Source organism: Harpia harpyja, chromosome 4 (genome assembly GCF_026419915.1).
Source record: "Harpia harpyja isolate bHarHar1 chromosome 4, bHarHar1 primary haplotype, whole genome shotgun sequence".
NCBI classification, from domain to species: domain Eukaryota; kingdom Metazoa; phylum Chordata; class Aves; order Accipitriformes; family Accipitridae; genus Harpia; species Harpia harpyja.
In genome coordinates this window covers 79,925,559-79,942,682 of record NC_068943.1, presented here as the reverse complement: position 1 = coordinate 79,942,682, position 17,124 = coordinate 79,925,559, and the positions used below count along the sequence as shown (strand labels likewise).

Here is a 17,124-nt window from a genome sequence, read left to right as displayed (position 1 = left end):
TTGGTGGTGTGTGAGGTCTGTGCGAGGGCAAACCCCCACACCACAGGGTCCCAGAGTCTGCAGCTGTGGGAAGGCATTCGCCTGCGTGTAGGGAGCAGTGGTGCTGCACAGAGCACAAGGGCCACTTCAGCCTCAGGGCTCTGGGAATTCGGTGCCTGGGGGAAGGCACTCCAACATGTGTCCTACGGTTGCACTGGTGCGTGCCCCGTGCCATTCAGGGACAGGTCACGGATCCTGTTGATTGCAGAATCAGGTCCCACTGTCACTGCTATGTCTTCACAGAGCTGGGTATATCTCCTCTCACATGGCACTTTTCCGGACCAGAGTTGGGTTGTGGCACTTGTGAGGCTGTAGAGCTCCTGGGCCTGAAGAAAGCTGCTCCTTGCTGGGGGAACACAAGGCACCAAAGAGCATCCGTGTGTGGTTGGCCACCAGTCACTGTCCTGGGCCTGCCTTCACCCAAGGGGGTGGTTGGGTCACAGGGACAGGGGACTCAAGTGTGTGACCTGCTGTAGCTGATACCAATACTAACTTGTGAACACCTCAGCCCTACACATGTAGGCAAGAGGTGGGCCATGCCAGACGCTGCGCTGAAGGGTGATAGGGCTGCACGGGGAAGCCGTCCCTGCTGCCCATGCCCAGGCGTGCTGGCCATGGCCCCTAGATTGGCTGATGGAGAGAAGGAGCAGGCAGAGTAGGGACTGTGGGCCATCCCCAAGGCTATTTACCCCTTCCCAATTCCTGCCATCCTTTGGCAATATTGTCTTCTGAGCCTCCTTGCCCAGCACAGCTCCAGCCAAAGCAAGAGGAGCTCTCTTCCCCAAGAGCTTGTGGGACTGCTGACCTCCTCGGGGACTCCCACATGCCCACAGTTCCTCTCTGGAGAACAGCAGTTGTCAGGATTCCTGTTCATGTGACATGCTCCAGGGCCAAGGGAATATTTCTGAGCAGGGTCACAGCAAGGCAATGCGTGATGGCCATTGGCTGTGGAGTAACTAGGGTTGTCTCCCTCAGCTTCAAGAGGCATTGCCTGAAAGAGGACTCGCTGCAGTGTGTCCCACCCTCCAATGCCTCTAGGAGTGATGAATGGTCCTCCTGTGCCCCCACCTAATTCCCCTCCAAAGCAATGGCTTTGTCCCTCAGAGTCAGTATGCAGATGGAAAGACCACCTAAGGGACACAGGCAGCATTGCAGCAATTTTTTAATGACTAAAGAGGGAAATGAGGTCACTCCGAGGGGAGGCCCCCAGTGCAGGAAGGCGCAGGAGCAGCCAAGAATCTGTTCCCCTTTTTTCCTGTGGCAGAGTTGCCACCGGCCATCTGTTGACCTGCCTGGCAAAAGGGAGACAGCCTAGCAGGTCACTCCAGGCTGGTTTCTGGGGTCCCCAGAGCAGGCTTTGAGGGGAGCAAAAGACAACAAAGAAAAGAGAGAAAAAGGGTGAGTGGAAGAGAGGAAAGGTAGACATTGGCCATGTTTTCAGAGAGCCCAGGCTGGTCCCTTCCATGCTGCCCTTGCAGGGCAAGCCAGTGGTGGCCAGCTAGTCTGAAAACAACAGCATGAATTTTGATCCTCTGTCCAGCAGCATCTTCTGGGTTCCTAGAGTCCTTATCGGAGGCCATTGCCAGCATCTTTAGCAGGGGGGGCACCTTCTGCCACAGTAGCGGCTGGTGATGCAGGAGAGGTCACAGCACCCAGAGTTGATTGGCACTCCGTCACAGCTGAGGATGCTGCCAACAGCAGCAGAGGTGGAGGAGCCCACAACAGTGTTCTGCGGGAAGGAGCTGAGGATGGGGCCGGGCAGGGTCACCACCACAGGGGAGGGCTCGATGATGACAGTGGAGTTCTGGCACTGCCTGACACAGGGCTCGTTGCAGCTGTTGGCCAGCGGGGTCGGGCCGCAGGGCTGGCAGGGCTGGCACTGATCACAGCAGGACATGACTTGGGGCTGGAGGTGCACCTGGGAGAGAGGGCAGGGAGGAAGCAAAACATGGGGAGGCGTGAGGAGCATTCTGTCACCACACCACGAGGGAGCCAAAGAATATGCAGGGCCAGGAGGTGGAGGCTGTGCAGGGATGCCTGAGGGCTTCTTGGCCTCATCCTGCCAGGGCCCAGAAAGAGCAACCAGGTGTTATGTGGCTACTGCCTAGCCCCTGAGTCCAGAAGACACGAGTACAGTCTCAGCCTCCCTCCGTGTCTAACCTTCTCCCCACTTCCCTCTCCCATGACAAGCAGCCCCATGATGTGGCATAGAACCAAGCTGGTGTCAGCTGAGAGGCCCATTGAGGTGAGACCTGCCTTTAGAGAAAGCAGAGAAGCAGAAGGGCTTTGAGACTCACCTGACTCCCAAGGAGATGGAGGCAAGAGAAGTGGATGAGAGAGTGAGGAGCTGGGATGGCTTTTATCATGGACCTTTACTGCCCTAGGCTGCCAGAGGCATCCCTTGTAGAGGTGATTATTTTCTGACAAGCTCATCTTGAATGCAGAACATCTCACCTAATGCTATGGGCTGTGTTTTGGCTCCCTGAATTGCTGCTGTTTCATTTCCTGCTTTATGCCAGGCACATTCCCCAGTGAAGGCATCTTTTGTGTGACAGGATGAGAGGCCCAAGCATTTCCGGAGCAAAACACGTCAGCGTGGGCAGAGGACTCAGCTCACATGGTGGAGGAGTCCAGTAAAGGACACTCAAGATACAGACTAAACAGCTGGCTTAGACAACACCCATACACACACACACGTCCAGACCTCTAGTCCTCTAGAGCTAATTGAGAAGGCTCAAGACACCCCAAGAGAGGCTGTCTACACTATCCAGGGCCACCACGCAAGTCTTGGACTTGACAGAGTCAGGGGGAAGACTGATCTGCAGTCGGTGAGAGTGGGAGGTGCAGCTGATGAGAGTAATGTGCCCAGCTTGAAAGCATTTCACCCCCACAAAAGCCCTTTCCCTGCTCTCTGTCTGTCCCTGAGTAGCGTGGACATGGCTATGGGGTTTAGCCATGGGATGGAGGTGCTTCTAGGCTCTGGTAGGACAGCCTGTGGGTTCACTTCTGATCGCATGATGAAGCAAGCCATGCGCACGTGACCAGGCATGCAGGCCTTGCTGTGAGCTTATGCTAGCTGGGCAGTTCAGAGGCCACGACTGGTCAATTACAGGATCAGTGTCTCCAGAAAGGTGACTTGTCTCGTTTACCATGGATGTCTGCTTTGGGATGGCAGAAGTCCCGTGTGTGAGCTGATGTCTCTTCACTGACTGTGGGAAGAGTCTGTAGAATCTTTTAGAGCAGGTCCAGAGGAGGGCCATGAAAAGGATCAGCGGGATGGAACACCTCTGCTATGAGGGAAAGCTGGGAGAAGTGCAGTTGTTCAGCCTGGAGAGGAGAAGGCTCTGGGGAGACCTTCTTGCGGCCTTTCAATACTTAAAGGAGGCTTATAAGGAAGAGAGAGAAAGACTGTTTACCAGGGCCTGTAGTGACAAGGTAAGGGGCAATGGCTGTAAACTGAAAGAGGATAGGTTTAGGTTGGACAGAAGGAAGAAGTTTTTTCCAGTGAGGGTGGTGAGACACTGGAAGAGGTTGCCTAGAGACATTGTAGATACTCCATCACTGGAGGTGTTCAAGGTCAGGTTAGATGGGGCTCTCAGCAACCTGATCTAGTGAGAGATGTCCCTGCCTGTGGCAGGGGGATTGGACTAGATGGTCTATCAACATCCCTTCCAACCCAGGCCATTCTATGATTCTATGGATTATGCGGGTAACAAAGCTGAGTCTGTGAGGTCCTTCCCTCAGGGCAGTGAGTTTGGGCTGAAAGAGCCTCTACACAAGGATGTCTTTGGAATCTGCGTTGGTCCCACAGGCCTGGAAGGACATATGCCCTGAAGGGGTCTTGATCCATTTCACTGCCAACCCCTTAATTACCTCTCTTTACTAAGACTGAGATGCAAAGCATGGCACAGAAGTCAGAAAAGAATCCCTCTCCCTTGAGAGCTCATTTGGGCAGTGTGCATGGCAGGAGTGGGGAGCAGCAGCACTCAGCAGCCTTGGCTTCTGTCCCCAGAGGACCCTTTTGGACTGGTCAGGCATGGAAGGTGTTTGACAAGGTGAGGCAAGAGTGCTTTTGCAAACACCTGCTAAAGTGGGCAGGAGGAGTTTCAAGTAGGTGTGGAGGAGGAGGTCTGCCATAGACTGAAGAGAAGGGACAGCACAAGGGGTAGAAGAAGTACGTGTGGGGGACAGCATGCCAGGGGAGGCTCTCACACTTGCCCTGTGGCACAGGTGGTGGTGCAGTGGTATGTCTGTGTCATGGTTTAAACCAGCCAGCAACTAAGCACCACACAGCTGCTCACTCACTGCCCCCCCCGCTGGAATGGGTGAGAGAATGAGAAGAGTAAAAGTGAAAAAACTCATGGGCTGAGATAAAGACAGTTTAATAAGTAAAGCAAAAGCCACCTGTGCAAGCATAGCAAAACAAGGACTTCATTCACCACTTCCCATCGGCAGGCAGGTGTTCAGCCATCTCCAGGAAAGCAAGGCTCCATCACCCGTAAGTGTTACTTGGGAAGACAAGTGCCAGAACTCTGAACGTTCCCCCATTCCTTCTTCTTCCCCCTGTTTTAAATGCTGTGCATGACATCATATGGTATGGAATATCCCTTGGGTCAGCTGGGGTCAGCCGTCCTGGCTGTGTCCTCTCCCAAATTCTTGTGTACCCCCAGCCTCCTCATTGGAGGGGTGGTGTGAGAGGCAGAAAAGGCCTTGATGCTGTGTAAGCACTGCTCAGCAATAATGAAAACAACCCTGAATTATCAACACTGTTTCCAGCACAAATCCAAAGCATAGCCCTATACCAGCTACTATGAAGAAAATTAACTCTGTCCAGGCCAAAACCAGCACAGCCTGCTGCACACCTCCTGCTCAGGAAGAGGAGGCAGATGACGCCACCTTCAGGCAGTTGGGGAAAGCCTCACCATCATAGGCCCTGGTAACCATGGGAGGTTTTTAGCAGCTCAGCATCTGCCTCAGGGGCAAAATGGCCGGGCACAAGCAAACCAGGAAATGTCCTGCTCCTCCACACAGCTGTACACACACAAAAGCACACCCATACACACACCTGTGCCCACACAGTTATGTACATGCAGACCAGTCACACACATTCATACTCTCCCGCCCCCTCGCAAAGAATTCCCGTATTACAAGGAAAAGAAAACAAATCCTCCAGTGCTAGAAGCTCCCACCTGACCTTGGTGATCTCCTCAAGGGTCTGGGACCAGCCCCTGCCCTTGCAAAGGCAGCGGTGCCACAGTGACACACTCATGTGGCAGCAGAAGGGTGTGTGTCTGAGACAAGGCAGACTCCCCTCTGGCTACAGACACTCAAGCTGGCACATCAGAAGTGATGTAGTAGGGAACCTGTCTCTAGACTCACTTTAAGGTAAATACCCTCTCTTCCAAAGGCAGACAAGTGCAGAAGCAACCTTAAATTACAGAGCAGCTGAAAAAAATGGTTTGGCTACGCTGTGATTGTTCATGCATTCTTTTTCTTTTTTCCCCAGTTTGAATTGATGTGCTGGCCTTGTTTCTTCTTGTCTTTTGCATGCAGGTGCAGGTGGTGTAGTTGCCTGTAGTGAGAGGGAGCTGCCTGCAGCCTCCTCTGTTAACCTTGAGCTAGCTGAGTTTATCTTGCAGCCAAGATATGCAAAAGAGTTTCTGCACAAAATAATAATACCAGAGTCATGCCGGTGTATTTGCTTTACCTGGCAAGGTTTCGGTACTGAAGGGCTCAAGGATGGCTTCTGTGAGAAGATGCCAGAAGCTGCCCCCATGGCAGAAAGAGCCAGTAACAGCCGCCTCCAGGATGGACCTGCTGCTGGCCAAAGCTGAGCCCATCAGCAACGTTGGGAGTGCCTCTGTGATAATATATTTAAGAAAGGGGAAAAAACAGTGTGCAGCAGCCAGAGGAGAAGAGTGAGAAAAGTGACAGCAACAACTCTGGAGACACCAAGGCTAGTGAAGGAGGAGGGGGAGGAGGTGCTGCAGGAGCCACAGCAGAGATACCCCTGCAGCCCTGGAGAAGACAATGGTGACACAGCTTGTCCCCTGGCAACCCATGGAGGACCACGATGGAGCAGATATCCACTCTGCAGCCCACAGAGGACCTCATACCAAAGCAGGTGGGGACGGCCTGAAGGAACTTGCAGCCTGTGGAGAACCCACACTGGAGCAGGCTCCTGGTAGAAACTGTGGCCCATGGAGAGGAGCCCACACAGGAGCAGGTTTTCTAGCAGGACTTGTGGCCCCACAGGGGACCCACGCTGGAGAAGTCCATTCCTGAAGGACTGCAGCCTGTGGAAAGGACCCATGCTGGAGCAGTTCATGAAGAATGGCAGCCCACAGGAAGACCCCATGTTGGAGAAGTTTGTGAAGGACTGTGTCTTGTGGGTGGGACCCCAGCCTGGAGCAGGGGAAGGGCATGAGGAGGAAGGAGCAGCAGAAATGAAGCAGTATCAACTGACCTCAACCCCCATTCTCCATCACCCTGTGCTGTTTGGGGGGAGGAAGTAGAAGAGTTAGGTAGGAATGAAGTTGAGCCTGGCCAGAAGGGAGGGGTGGGGGCAATTTGTTTCTAGTTTTGTTTCATTTTTTGCTATCCTGCTCTCTTGCAGTTAATTGGCAATAAATCAAATTAATTACCCAAGTCGAGTCTGGTTTTCCCATGACAGCAATTGGTAAGTAATCTCCCTGTCCTTATCTTGACCCACAAGCCTTTCATCGTATTTTTCTCCCCCTGTCCTCTTGATGGAGGGGAGTGATAGAGCGGCTTGGTGGGCACCTGGCAGCCAGCCAAGGTCAATCTGCCACAGACAGATAAAGCAAAGAGAGGAAGCATAGAATAGCAGTGATGTTATGGCTGGAAGTAGCAGAGATGTCCTGTCCCCCTTGTCCCATGCCCTGTAAAACAGCGGTGGCACAGAGATCACTAAACAGCCCAGTTCCTTGTGTGGTGTAGAAGACAAGGAGGAGCTCTGGTGTGGCTGGAGGGCAGGGGCATCCAGCACTTCATGCTTGAGGCTGCATGGTATGCGGTGAGGGGAAGCAGTCATGTGAGGCTCCACCCACATAATGGTTCTGCATGAGATAAAAGAAAGGAATGATTTTCACGGACAACTTGGAAGTGGGGGTGTCTCCTCTAGTACCCTGAACACAGCCATTAGCTCTGCATGCTGACTGCTGTCCGCACCCATCTTGCTGAGCTGGATGAAAGCTTGCAGCCTTCCACCACCTCCCTCCCTTCACATATCTGCCTGATCTAGGTCTGTGAACTAGGCACAGTGTGGCTGCTCAGGGCTGGGATGTTTGTGCGGTGGGCCTTTCTGAGCCCAGGCAGTGCTTAACAGCTCCAGGGGAGGGTTGGTCGTGTCCATCAGTCCTATTTGAGCTGGATTTTCCTGCACTGATTTGGTGGGGACATGGCTTTGCCTGCATGGAAAGATACCATTCCCATTTTGCAGTGCTGGATTGTTGTGCTTTCTGTGGACTCGTTTCCCAGCTGTGTCCACAACGTTTCCCCAGGGCCTCCTCTCATCCTGCTGGGTAGGTGCAGTCAGCAGCATAAGGGGCCAGCTCACATCCTGGGGACAGGCTGCACTTCTAGAGCTGGGCCACAGTCCCCTGGGAAGGCAGAGGGCTGTGCCCGTACCCCTGAGGCAGCACAGCAAATGCACATCAGCGGCCTCTGGCTGCTCTGGCAGGGTGAGCTATGGGGAGCAACCGCAGCCCCAGGGGGACGGCCGTGCCCAAAAGCCAGTAACCTACAGTGCTACACCAGGACCCAGCCGCTTGCTTTACAGGCCAGACAGGGTTCTGGAAAGGCAAATGCATCTGCTGGACAACCCCAGCTTCTAACAATGTTCTACTAGTTGCAGAGGTGACAGCATGCCCCGGGGCAGCCAGTCCTGCTCTGAGGGTACAGTCCTGGAGGGAGGGGTCCTCAAAATATAGGGGGGCACCATCCTTCCCACTGTGAGCTGAGTAGATATGGAAAGAATATTTTCCCCCACTGGATATTAAAACTCTTTCCTGCTGACAGATCATGGCCTGTGATATATATCGGGGCACTCTTGGAGCCCACCCCAAGCTGTAAGTAGTAGGTTCCCTGCAGGCTGCAAGGTTAGAAAGCCTTTTCCAGATAATTCTTCCGCCCCTCCCTCACCCCGATTTTGTTAACATTCAACACTTGATTCTTGCGGTAATGGGGCAGATTTCCATGAATTAGGGTTACTTCTGCCCTGGTATCTAGCAGAGCCACAGCCTGTTGGTTGTTATTCTGGCTCCACAGTGTTACAAGCAGAACACAAGGGCTCTGTTCATTCCTCCCCATGCCTGTCCCTATCCCTGTCCTGGTCCCTTTGCTGATGAGGGAACGTCCCTAAACCGGGCTTATTTGCAGGGAAGGGGAGATGCCAGCCTGTGTGCCCCATGCCCACACCCCACCATTTCCTGCCCAGACCCCTTTGAGCTGCTGCGCCTGCATCTCATGTGGGGCTGCTGCTTCAGCTCCAAACATCCTCATGTCCCCTTCAAGCATGGTAGTAACAACAAACGCAGCACTAGTGGTCGTTGTCTTTTCCTTGCCCTACCCTCTGTTTCCTGAAACAAGCTCCTAGTTCAGGTGGGCTGGGACCTTCAGCTAATTCCTCCTCACTTTCCCAATTCACCAAGAAAACCATTGAGGACAGGTCTCTTGTGACTGTTTCACTCTCCCCTTCTCTGTGCTGATTGCCCTCAGCTCTCACATGCTTAGCTCTACTTTCCAGCCTCAATGCATACAGCAGCATGGGTGACTATTCCCTGCTGGCCCCATCCATGCATGCTGGCCATGGCCCCTAGACTGAGTGGTGGAGGGGAGAGGAAGGTGGAGTAGCAGCTATGGGCCATCCCAAGGGCTGTTCCCTTCTCTAGCCCTCTTCCCATTCCCCAAAGCAAATCATCTTTTGGAACCCAACACCACCCCCTGTCACCCCAGTGCAGCTCCAACCATAGCAAGAGGAACACTCTTCCTCAAGAGATCATGTGGCTGCTGACCCCTGAGGGCCTCCTGCCTTTCTGGATGTTTGTGGGCAGAGACACAGCAGGGCAAGGCCTGATCGTCACAGGCAGCAGAGCAGCCAGGGATGGCTTCCTCAGCTCCATGAGAGAGTGCCCAAAAGAGGATCCACTGCAGGGTGTGGAGCCTCTCATTCCTCTGTGGATGGAGAAGGGTCTCCTTGTGCCCTCACCTCCCCCATCCACCCCAGAGCAACATCTTTCTCGTTTGGCCGCTTGGCGAGTGTCCACAGGGGGAAGGACCACAGGGAGGCAAGGCTTGAATGCAGCAGAGCTTTAATGAGTCAAAAGAGGGCAACGAGTTCACTCCAAGCGGAGGACAGAAGTGCAGGGAGTGCTGGGGGCAGCCGAGAGTCTGGAGTCCTTGGTCATGGGGAAGTTCCTGCATCATGCCTGCCCCGTGGAGGGAGAGGAGACAGATGGTCCCTACCAGGTTGGTGTTGGGGAGATAGTGTGGGCAAGGGGATAGGCAGCAACAAAGAAAAGGGAAAGAAAGGCAAAACCATTTGGGTATACTGAAAACAGCATCCAAAAGACTGATCCTCTGCCCAGCACCATGTTCTGAGTTCCTCAAGGTGTCACCCTGGGGCTTTTCCAGCATCTTTATCTGGAGATGGGCCACCTGCTGCCTAGTAGCGTCTGGAAATGCCAGAGAGGTCACAGCACCCAGAGTTGATGGGCACTCCATCACAGCTGAGGATCCTGCCAACAGCAGCAGAGGTGGAGGAGCCCACAACGGTGTTCTGCGGGAAGGAGCTGAGGATGGGACCGGGCAGGGTCACCACCACAGTAGAGGGCTCAATGACGACAGTGGAGTTCTGGCACTGCCTGACACAGGGCTCATTGCAGCTGTTGGCCAGCGGGGTCGGGCCACAGGGCCGGCATGGCAGGCACTGGTTGTAGCAGGACATGTCGTGGGGCTGGAAGTGCACCTGGGAGAGAAGCAGGGAGGAAGTAGAGCACAAGGGTGACTGAGGAGCAGCCTGGTTACCCTGTCACAAAGGAGCCAAGGCCAATAATGAATGGGAAGCTGGAGGCTCGGCCAGAAGACACGCAGTCTTCAATGTCCTACAAAGAACTGCCTGACCCAGGGAGGCTCTCTCCTAATTCCTAAACCAAAACACCCCTCGACCATGTCCCAGCCTCTCTCTAAGCAGTCCTTCTCCCTGCTTCCCCCTCTCAGGACAAGAAGATCCAAACCCCAGCACAGGCCAGAGCCTGTATCAACTGAGAGGTCCATCGAGGAGAGATCTCACTTTGGAAGAGAAGGAGAAGGGGCTTCAGACTCACCTGGTTCCCAAGGAGAAGGAGGCAAGAGCAGTGGATGAGAGAGCAGGGACTTGGGCTGCCTTTTATACCTGCCCTTCATTGCTGTAGGACCAGAGGCACCCTTTGCAGAGGTAACAATTTTCTGACAAGCTCATCTTCAATGCAAACCATTGCAGCTAATGATATGGGCTGTGCTTTGGTTTCCTGCACTGCTGCCTTTTCATTTCCAGATTTGTTCCATGCCCATTCCCCAAAGAAGGCTTCTTCTGAGCAGTGGGATGAAAGGCCCAGGATTTCTCAGGCAGGAATGCAGCAGTGCAGGCAGAAGGCACAGCTCAAGTGCTGGACAGGTCCAGAGCAGGCAAGTGACATCAGTCTGGCTCACCCTGTCGGGGCTGCTTGAAGTGTCATTCTCAGGAAGGAGCTCCAGCAATGCTCAGCTGGATGTCATGGGCTCCCGTGCATGAGGACGTGCCGTGTCCTGGTCTTTCCTTCCCTCCTCAGCTCACCCTGATGGTCCCTTGTTCCTGCCTCCCCAGGGGTGTGCGTTGTGCTCCTAGGTTTTGACCCCCTCCTGCCTAACACTGCCCAGTCCCCAGGGGTCCTCAGCAGGGTCCATGGTTCATGGTGTTCCTGTGTGTGTGTGCTTGTCTTGCGTGTACTTGTAAGCAACCAGGTTTGTGTGGATGCCCATCAGAGCACATATATGTGTATAATCCAAGCTGGTATGCATGAGCCCATGTCTGTGTGTCCTTGTGTATCCCTCATCACGAGGGAATATGCTGCTCATGGCAGGGACACTCTCCACTGCTCTCTCCATGAGCGTCACAGAGCAGCAGGTTCCCAGGGTCAGGAGGAGCCTGAGTGCAGCTGAGTGGTGATGGCACCAGACTGCTAGAGAACTGTCCAGGGAAGAGGCACTGAAATGCAGCCACTGTCTCCTGAGCCCTCCTTTCCCTGCCTCTCCAAAGCTCAAGCTCCGCTGCTGCTGATTTCAGGCCCCAACAAGGATGGTTTCACACCAGTTTTGATCCACAGTTTAATTCAGTGTAAACAATATTGGGAATACTTCAGCATGGCTGGCAGTCCTCCCTGCCTGCCCCTCCAGGCCAGGACACAGCAGATCTCCCCAGTGCAAGAGAGTTCAAAAGGATGGGGATTGCTCTCTGGGGAAGGAGAAAGGCTGAGGAATCCTGCTGACCTTGCGCTGGCCATCCCTGAGTGGATCTGCTTCCAGTGCAGGGTCAGTGGTGTCTGGGGTGGTGCACGACCCCTCTCATGTCAAGGCCAAATGTACTTCATCGGCCTGGTGCTGTGTCAGGCAGGGACTGAGACCTTGGATCAAACAGGTACTGAATGAAAGGAACACAGAGCGTGATACCACTGTGCTGTGAGTGGAAGGACAGACCCTGTGGCCTGCACAGGAAAGGCAAAGAACTGGTGACTGCTTTGGACTTCAGCCCACAAGGACCTTCCTGCCCCACACTGGAATCTCGGTCTGAGTGCCCAGCAACTGCCCCTGGGAGGGAAGGGGCATTGGATCCTAGACCGCATCTCCCAAAGCCAGCTGCTGTCCCACAGGGGTGTCCCGAACAGACCCTCTTTCTGACAAGGGCTGTGCACAGTGGGTAAATTTTCTAAGCCCATCTCCCTGCCTGAATGGCTGTCAGCCTGAGGTCAGGACCATCTTGGACTCAGTGCAGTCAAGGGCTTTCCCCCTTCCCTTTACTGACCTCGGTGAGATCAGCGCCAGGCAGCTCTGCTGGGAGAGCTCAGCCAGGGCTGATTCCCCTCTTCGTGGGTCTGCTTTTGAGCTGAGGCTCTACTCCATCTGAGAGCCAACCTCATTGCTTCCTCGTGAGGTAACAGGCACCGTGGAAAAAGGGAAGGGCAGGGGAGGTGTGTACCTAGAGTTTAGCAAGACCTTTGAGAGCCTCTCCTGTAATTCCTTGATGACCAAATTGGAGACGAATGGGTTCAGTTAGAGGATGACAAGGTGGGTGGAAAAATGGCTGTACTGCCAGGCTCAGAGAGTTGTGACCATGGTGCAAAGCCCAGCTGGCCAACACTTATTAGTGGGGTGTAGTATTCAGGATCAGTAGTAGGACCAATACTCTTAATGTTGTCAGGAATGTCATGAGTGGGAACTCCCAGCAAGTCTGTGGATAACACCCAGCAGGGGGAATGGGCCGTAACTTTCAGACATGGCTCCTGTTTAGAGAACCTGGACAGGCTGGAGAAATGGGCTGACTGGAACTTCATGAAGGTCAGAAAGAGCAAGGGCAAAATTTTGCATCTGAGGGAGAAATCAGCCTAGGCAGTCATGCAGGCTGGCAGCTGGCTGCCTAGGAAGCAGATCCATAGAAAAGGATGTGGGGTTTTAGGAGAGACCCAGCTGAACATGAGACAGCAGCGTGCCTTTGCAGCAAACAGGACCAAGTGCATCCTGAGCTGTGTCAGCCAAAGTGTTGCCGGCAGGTCCAGGAAGGTGACCCTGCCCCTCTGGCCCTTGAGAGACCACAGCTGGAGTACTGCAGCCAGATTGGGGCTCCCTGGTCCAAGAAGGATATTGACATACTGAAGCGAGCCCAACAAAGGCCACCAAGTCGATTAGGGGGCTGACAAACATGACATGTGAGGAGAAGCTGAGAGAAGTGGGCCTGCTCCTCTTGGAGAAGAGATGTCTCAGGGGACACCTTCTTGTGGTCTAAAACTACTTTTTCAGAGGAAATGGAGAAAATGAACCTAGACTCTGGAAGTGCTCTGCGACAGGACTAGAGGCAATGACCAGCTGCTGGAACATGGGGAGTGCCAGTGAAGCAAGAGGCTAAAGGAAAAAATGAGAACAGGCATGGATTTCCCTGGGAGTTTCTGTAATCTTCATCATGGAGTAGCCTGATCTAACGTGAACTGTTCCAAGCCAGAGTTGAGCTAGGTGACCTCTGCAGGTCCCTTCTGACCTGCGTTCTGACTCAGTGATTCCCCCTCTCCCCTGCCCTGAACCCTGCACTCCCATGGGCACAGGTGTCCTCTCAGCCCCTTGGCCACCGCACAACTTTTAGGCATTGTGCCGGGAGTGCAGAGAGGCAGCTGAAGGGAGGGAGGCTCTCAGCCTCCTCCCTGCCATCCGCAGGAAATCAGTGGCTGCTGTCGGCAGCCCCTGAGCTCGGAGACAGCTCTGGGAAGCTGGTCCATCTCCTGGGTCAGGGCCCTGCTGCCGTGCCAGGCTGCCGCTGGCGCTGCGCAGGCTGCTTCTTGCTGGGGAGGTGTCCTTGCTGGAGGAGCGGGAGAGGGCATTTCCCAGGAGACGAAGCGGTGCCCGTGCAGAGCCCCTGCGCCCTCTCAGCCCGGGCGGCGCCGGCGCAGGGCTCAGCCCCGGGGCGGAGCTGGCGGAGGCGGCGGAGAGGAGGCGCCGCGGCCGGAGCAGAGAGCCGGGGCTGGCGGGGGGCAGCGAGGCGCGGGCGGCGGAGCGGCGGGATGCGGCGGTGCCGGGGCGCGGGGCTGGCGGCGCTGGCCGCGGTGCTCCTGGGTGCGCGGGGCTGGCGGGGGTGGACGGGGGCGGGGGCTGTGCCCGGGCTGTTCCGCGGGGAGCCCAGCGCCGAGCCTTCCCTCTCCTTCTTCAGCGTGTCTTTCCCCCTCCCTGCCTCTCTGCCATCCCTCGTCCCCCTTCCAAACCCTCCGAGTCCTCGCTTCCTATCCTCCCTATTTTGCCATCAGCTCTGGTGGCACAAGCCTGCTTGCATGTACGCCTGCCTTTCCATGCACCTACTCTTTCCCCTGTGCATTCGGCAGTTCTTACTGCCCTGACTATAGCCCTCCGCCCTTCACTCTAACAACCCATCTCCCCGTCTGCTCCTCCTCTCTTCATCCAGCCATCCACGCACCCAGCTTTTGACCCATCTCTCCACGCATCTAGCATCCTTAAGCCCTCTTCCCACCCTGAGACCCCTCTCTCATCTCTCCGTTTCCTTCATGTCTGTAGGCACGAGGTTGCTTTCCTGCACCACACCGTTATTGCATACATCCTCTCATCCCCCTGTGCATTCAGCATTTATTCTTCTTCTGAATTCAACCCTTCATCCTTCGCTGCAACACACCCAACTCTCCTGTCTCCTCTCCCTCTTGCCGTCCATCCATCCATCCATCCGTCCATCCATGCACCTGACTTTCATTGTAACTCGGCATGCATCAATTTCACATTCCCTCCCAGACTTCTCCCCTGGCTCCACACACCTGCCCCAGGACCACTCTCCATCCTTGTTGATGGGCACACGTCACCATCCGTTCCAGTCCAGTTTTGTCTCACTGCCACTGTTCCTGACTGTTTCTCTGGGAAAAGAGCCACCAGAGCTGAGTGATCTTTGGTGATCTTTGGTCTTTCCTTCTCCTTTCTCGGCAGTGGCTGTGGTCAGAGCCCAGGTGCAGCAGGAGGCGTCGGCAGAGACCACCGAGGGCACCGGCATCAGCATCAACTGCTCACACCCCAACATACAGACCAGCGACTCCATCCTCTGGTACCGCCAGCTCCCGGGCCGAGGCCCCGCATTCCTCGTGAGCACTTTTAAAGAGTCCAAAGAGCTGCCGGACCCGCCGGGGCGGCTGTCGGTGGCGGCAGACCGCCGGTCCAGCGCCCTGTGGCTCGCCCGGCCCCGGCGCGGGGACGCGGCGGTGTATTACTGCGCCCTGAGAGACACGGGGAGAGGAGCCGGGGCTGCGGCCGGGCACGAACCGCCGCGGGCGGGGCCGGGCCTGTGGGGCGGGGGCGGGGGGACAGCCCCGGGCGGGCCCGCCAGGGGGCGCTGCCGCTCCGCCCGCCGGCGCCGCCTCGCCCCGCCCGGCCCCGCGCGGCGCCGCCCGGCCCCGCCCGGCCTCGGGCCCCGGGGCGGTTTCCCCTCCCGGCACCGGCACCGGCACCGGCACCGGCACCCCCGCCCTCCCACCGGGACGCAGACAGACATCCCCCGCGACAGCGGGGAGGAATCGCGACCGGAGCGGTGGCGGTGGCCGGCGGTGCCCGGGAAGGAGCGATTGCAGCCGCCGGCCCCGCTGGCTCCCGGCGAGGAGCAGCGCCTTTCTGCTGTGCCCAGGGAGGCGGGCAGCAGAGATCCTCCTGCCCACGGGCAGCCCTCGGTCCTGCCGCAGGGACCGGCCACTGCTGACACGGGACATACAGGGCCTCTTCTCGGGCGTCTGACTTTCCCCACTGGGATAGCCAAGGGAGCCCTGAGCAGGTGTTCCCCTCTGCTCTGTAACCACAGGGACTCCCCTGCGAAGCTGCTAATGCAAAACTTGACTTAGAAAAGAACGCCCAGAAGGGGTTCCACGTTTTGTTTCTTTCTCCTCTGCCCAACAGAAAACTGCTGGAGGCTGCATTTCTCGGGTGTGCATTTCTGGGATCTAGTTTGTCCCTCTGTGCACATGCCTCTTGTTATGCTAATCCTGTTTTGGAAAGCAAAGAGCTGGTCCTGGAGAGGAGAAGCTGTGGGGAAAGCTGAGAAAAGCAGCCATGATGGCAGGCCAACATATTCCGATTAATGGAGTGATGTCACCTCAGTAGGCCATGACAGTTGGCAGCGAGGCCTTCTGATGTGACAAAGAAAGTTCAAGCTTAGTGGAAGAGAGGGGAATATGTCCAACGCAGAGATGTGCCAGGGGGAATGAGAAGGAGGCAAAGAGTTTGAGGCACCTGGAGAAAAGTGTCTCTGTGAGGTACTGGAAGGTGGATGAGAAGTCCCATTCCCACCTGGATGGGAAAGAAAGCTGTGGTTTGGATCCTACCTGGAGGTTGAGTTCAGGTCTGTCCTCATCCACAGCTATACTCAAACTTCTCTGGGGGTGGATTCAGGATCTTGCAGGAAATGCAGGACATCTTGGGAGGGCAAACAAGAAATATGCTGGAATACAGGGCCACAAACTAACTCCTTCCAGAATGGCATTTCAAGTGAGCTGAGTGCTTTTTCACACCCACCTTACATCTGAAACCAATTGCTCCTTTGTCCAATCTTTCCCTTTTCCTTCATGTTTGTAACTTCTCAGGCATCCTGAAAAGTGCATCCCGTGGCTTAACATTGCTGCAGGTGTTGCAGGGAGACACTTCAAAGACTGATCTCAACATGGGATTTTCCCCCAGAGCCTTCACTCAAGAGGCCCGATTTTCTCTGGGGACAGGAGCCTTTCAGCACCCTGAGGACGTCGCACACCTGAGGAACTTCACCAGAGGATACTGTCAGGGCATGTGGAAGGTGAGAGCTGCTGGTTCACTAAGGCTGTCAGCTCAAGCCCCTTTTTCCTTTCAAAGGGAAGAACAAGTAAAAGGGAAAGTGATAAACAAAGCACACAATGACAGCGATCCCTCAGTAAGTGATAAGGGAGACCAGAGCTCTTCAGCCGCTAATTGATGGGTCATTAGGAAACTGCAGGCGTGGCTCTGCAGTGGGTCATCCTGAGTTTATAACGATTATGGATGTTTGAGGGGGGTCCTGCAGGATTAGGCTACGCTTATTAAGGAATGCTTAGGAGAAGGGTCAGATGTGGGGGGAAAGAGAGTGCTGGAGAGGTGTAAGAAGAGGCAGAAGGGAGGAGGAAGGATAAAAGGAGGTACCTGCACCTAAGCAGGGGCTTGTCAGTGCACTTGCTGGGATGAGCCCTGTGCCTGCTCAGTAAAGCCAGAAACTGGAGGGACCGCATTGCACGTGTATGTCTGAGAGGTGAAAGGCCCAGTGACTGGAGGGACCTCAGTGTGTTTCTCCTTTTAATTTGT

At 55.3% G+C, this 17,124-nt stretch overlaps 2 protein-coding genes across 2 annotated transcripts; both read right to left on the bottom strand.

The window, feature by feature from the left end:
• Positions 1-1,630: 1,630 nt before the first annotated feature.
• Positions 1,631-2,405, bottom strand: LOC128141196 (feather keratin Cos1-1/Cos1-3/Cos2-1-like). Its single transcript, XM_052785804.1, has 2 exons — positions 2,337-2,405; positions 1,631-1,957 (listed from the first exon to the last, which is right to left on the bottom strand). The coding sequence occupies exons 1-2, from the start codon at positions 2,403-2,405 to the stop codon at positions 1,631-1,633; spliced, it is 396 nt and encodes a 131-aa protein (XP_052641764.1).
• A 7,319-nt stretch (positions 2,406-9,724) lies between these two features.
• On the bottom strand, positions 9,725-14,645 carry LOC128141197 (feather keratin Cos2-3-like). The gene is made up of 2 exons (XM_052785805.1): positions 14,598-14,645; positions 9,725-10,027 (listed from the first exon to the last, which is right to left on the bottom strand). Exons 1-2 carry the CDS (start codon positions 14,643-14,645, stop codon positions 9,725-9,727), a joined length of 351 nt encoding a protein of 116 aa, XP_052641765.1.
• Between the last annotated feature and the right edge of the window lie 2,479 nt (positions 14,646-17,124).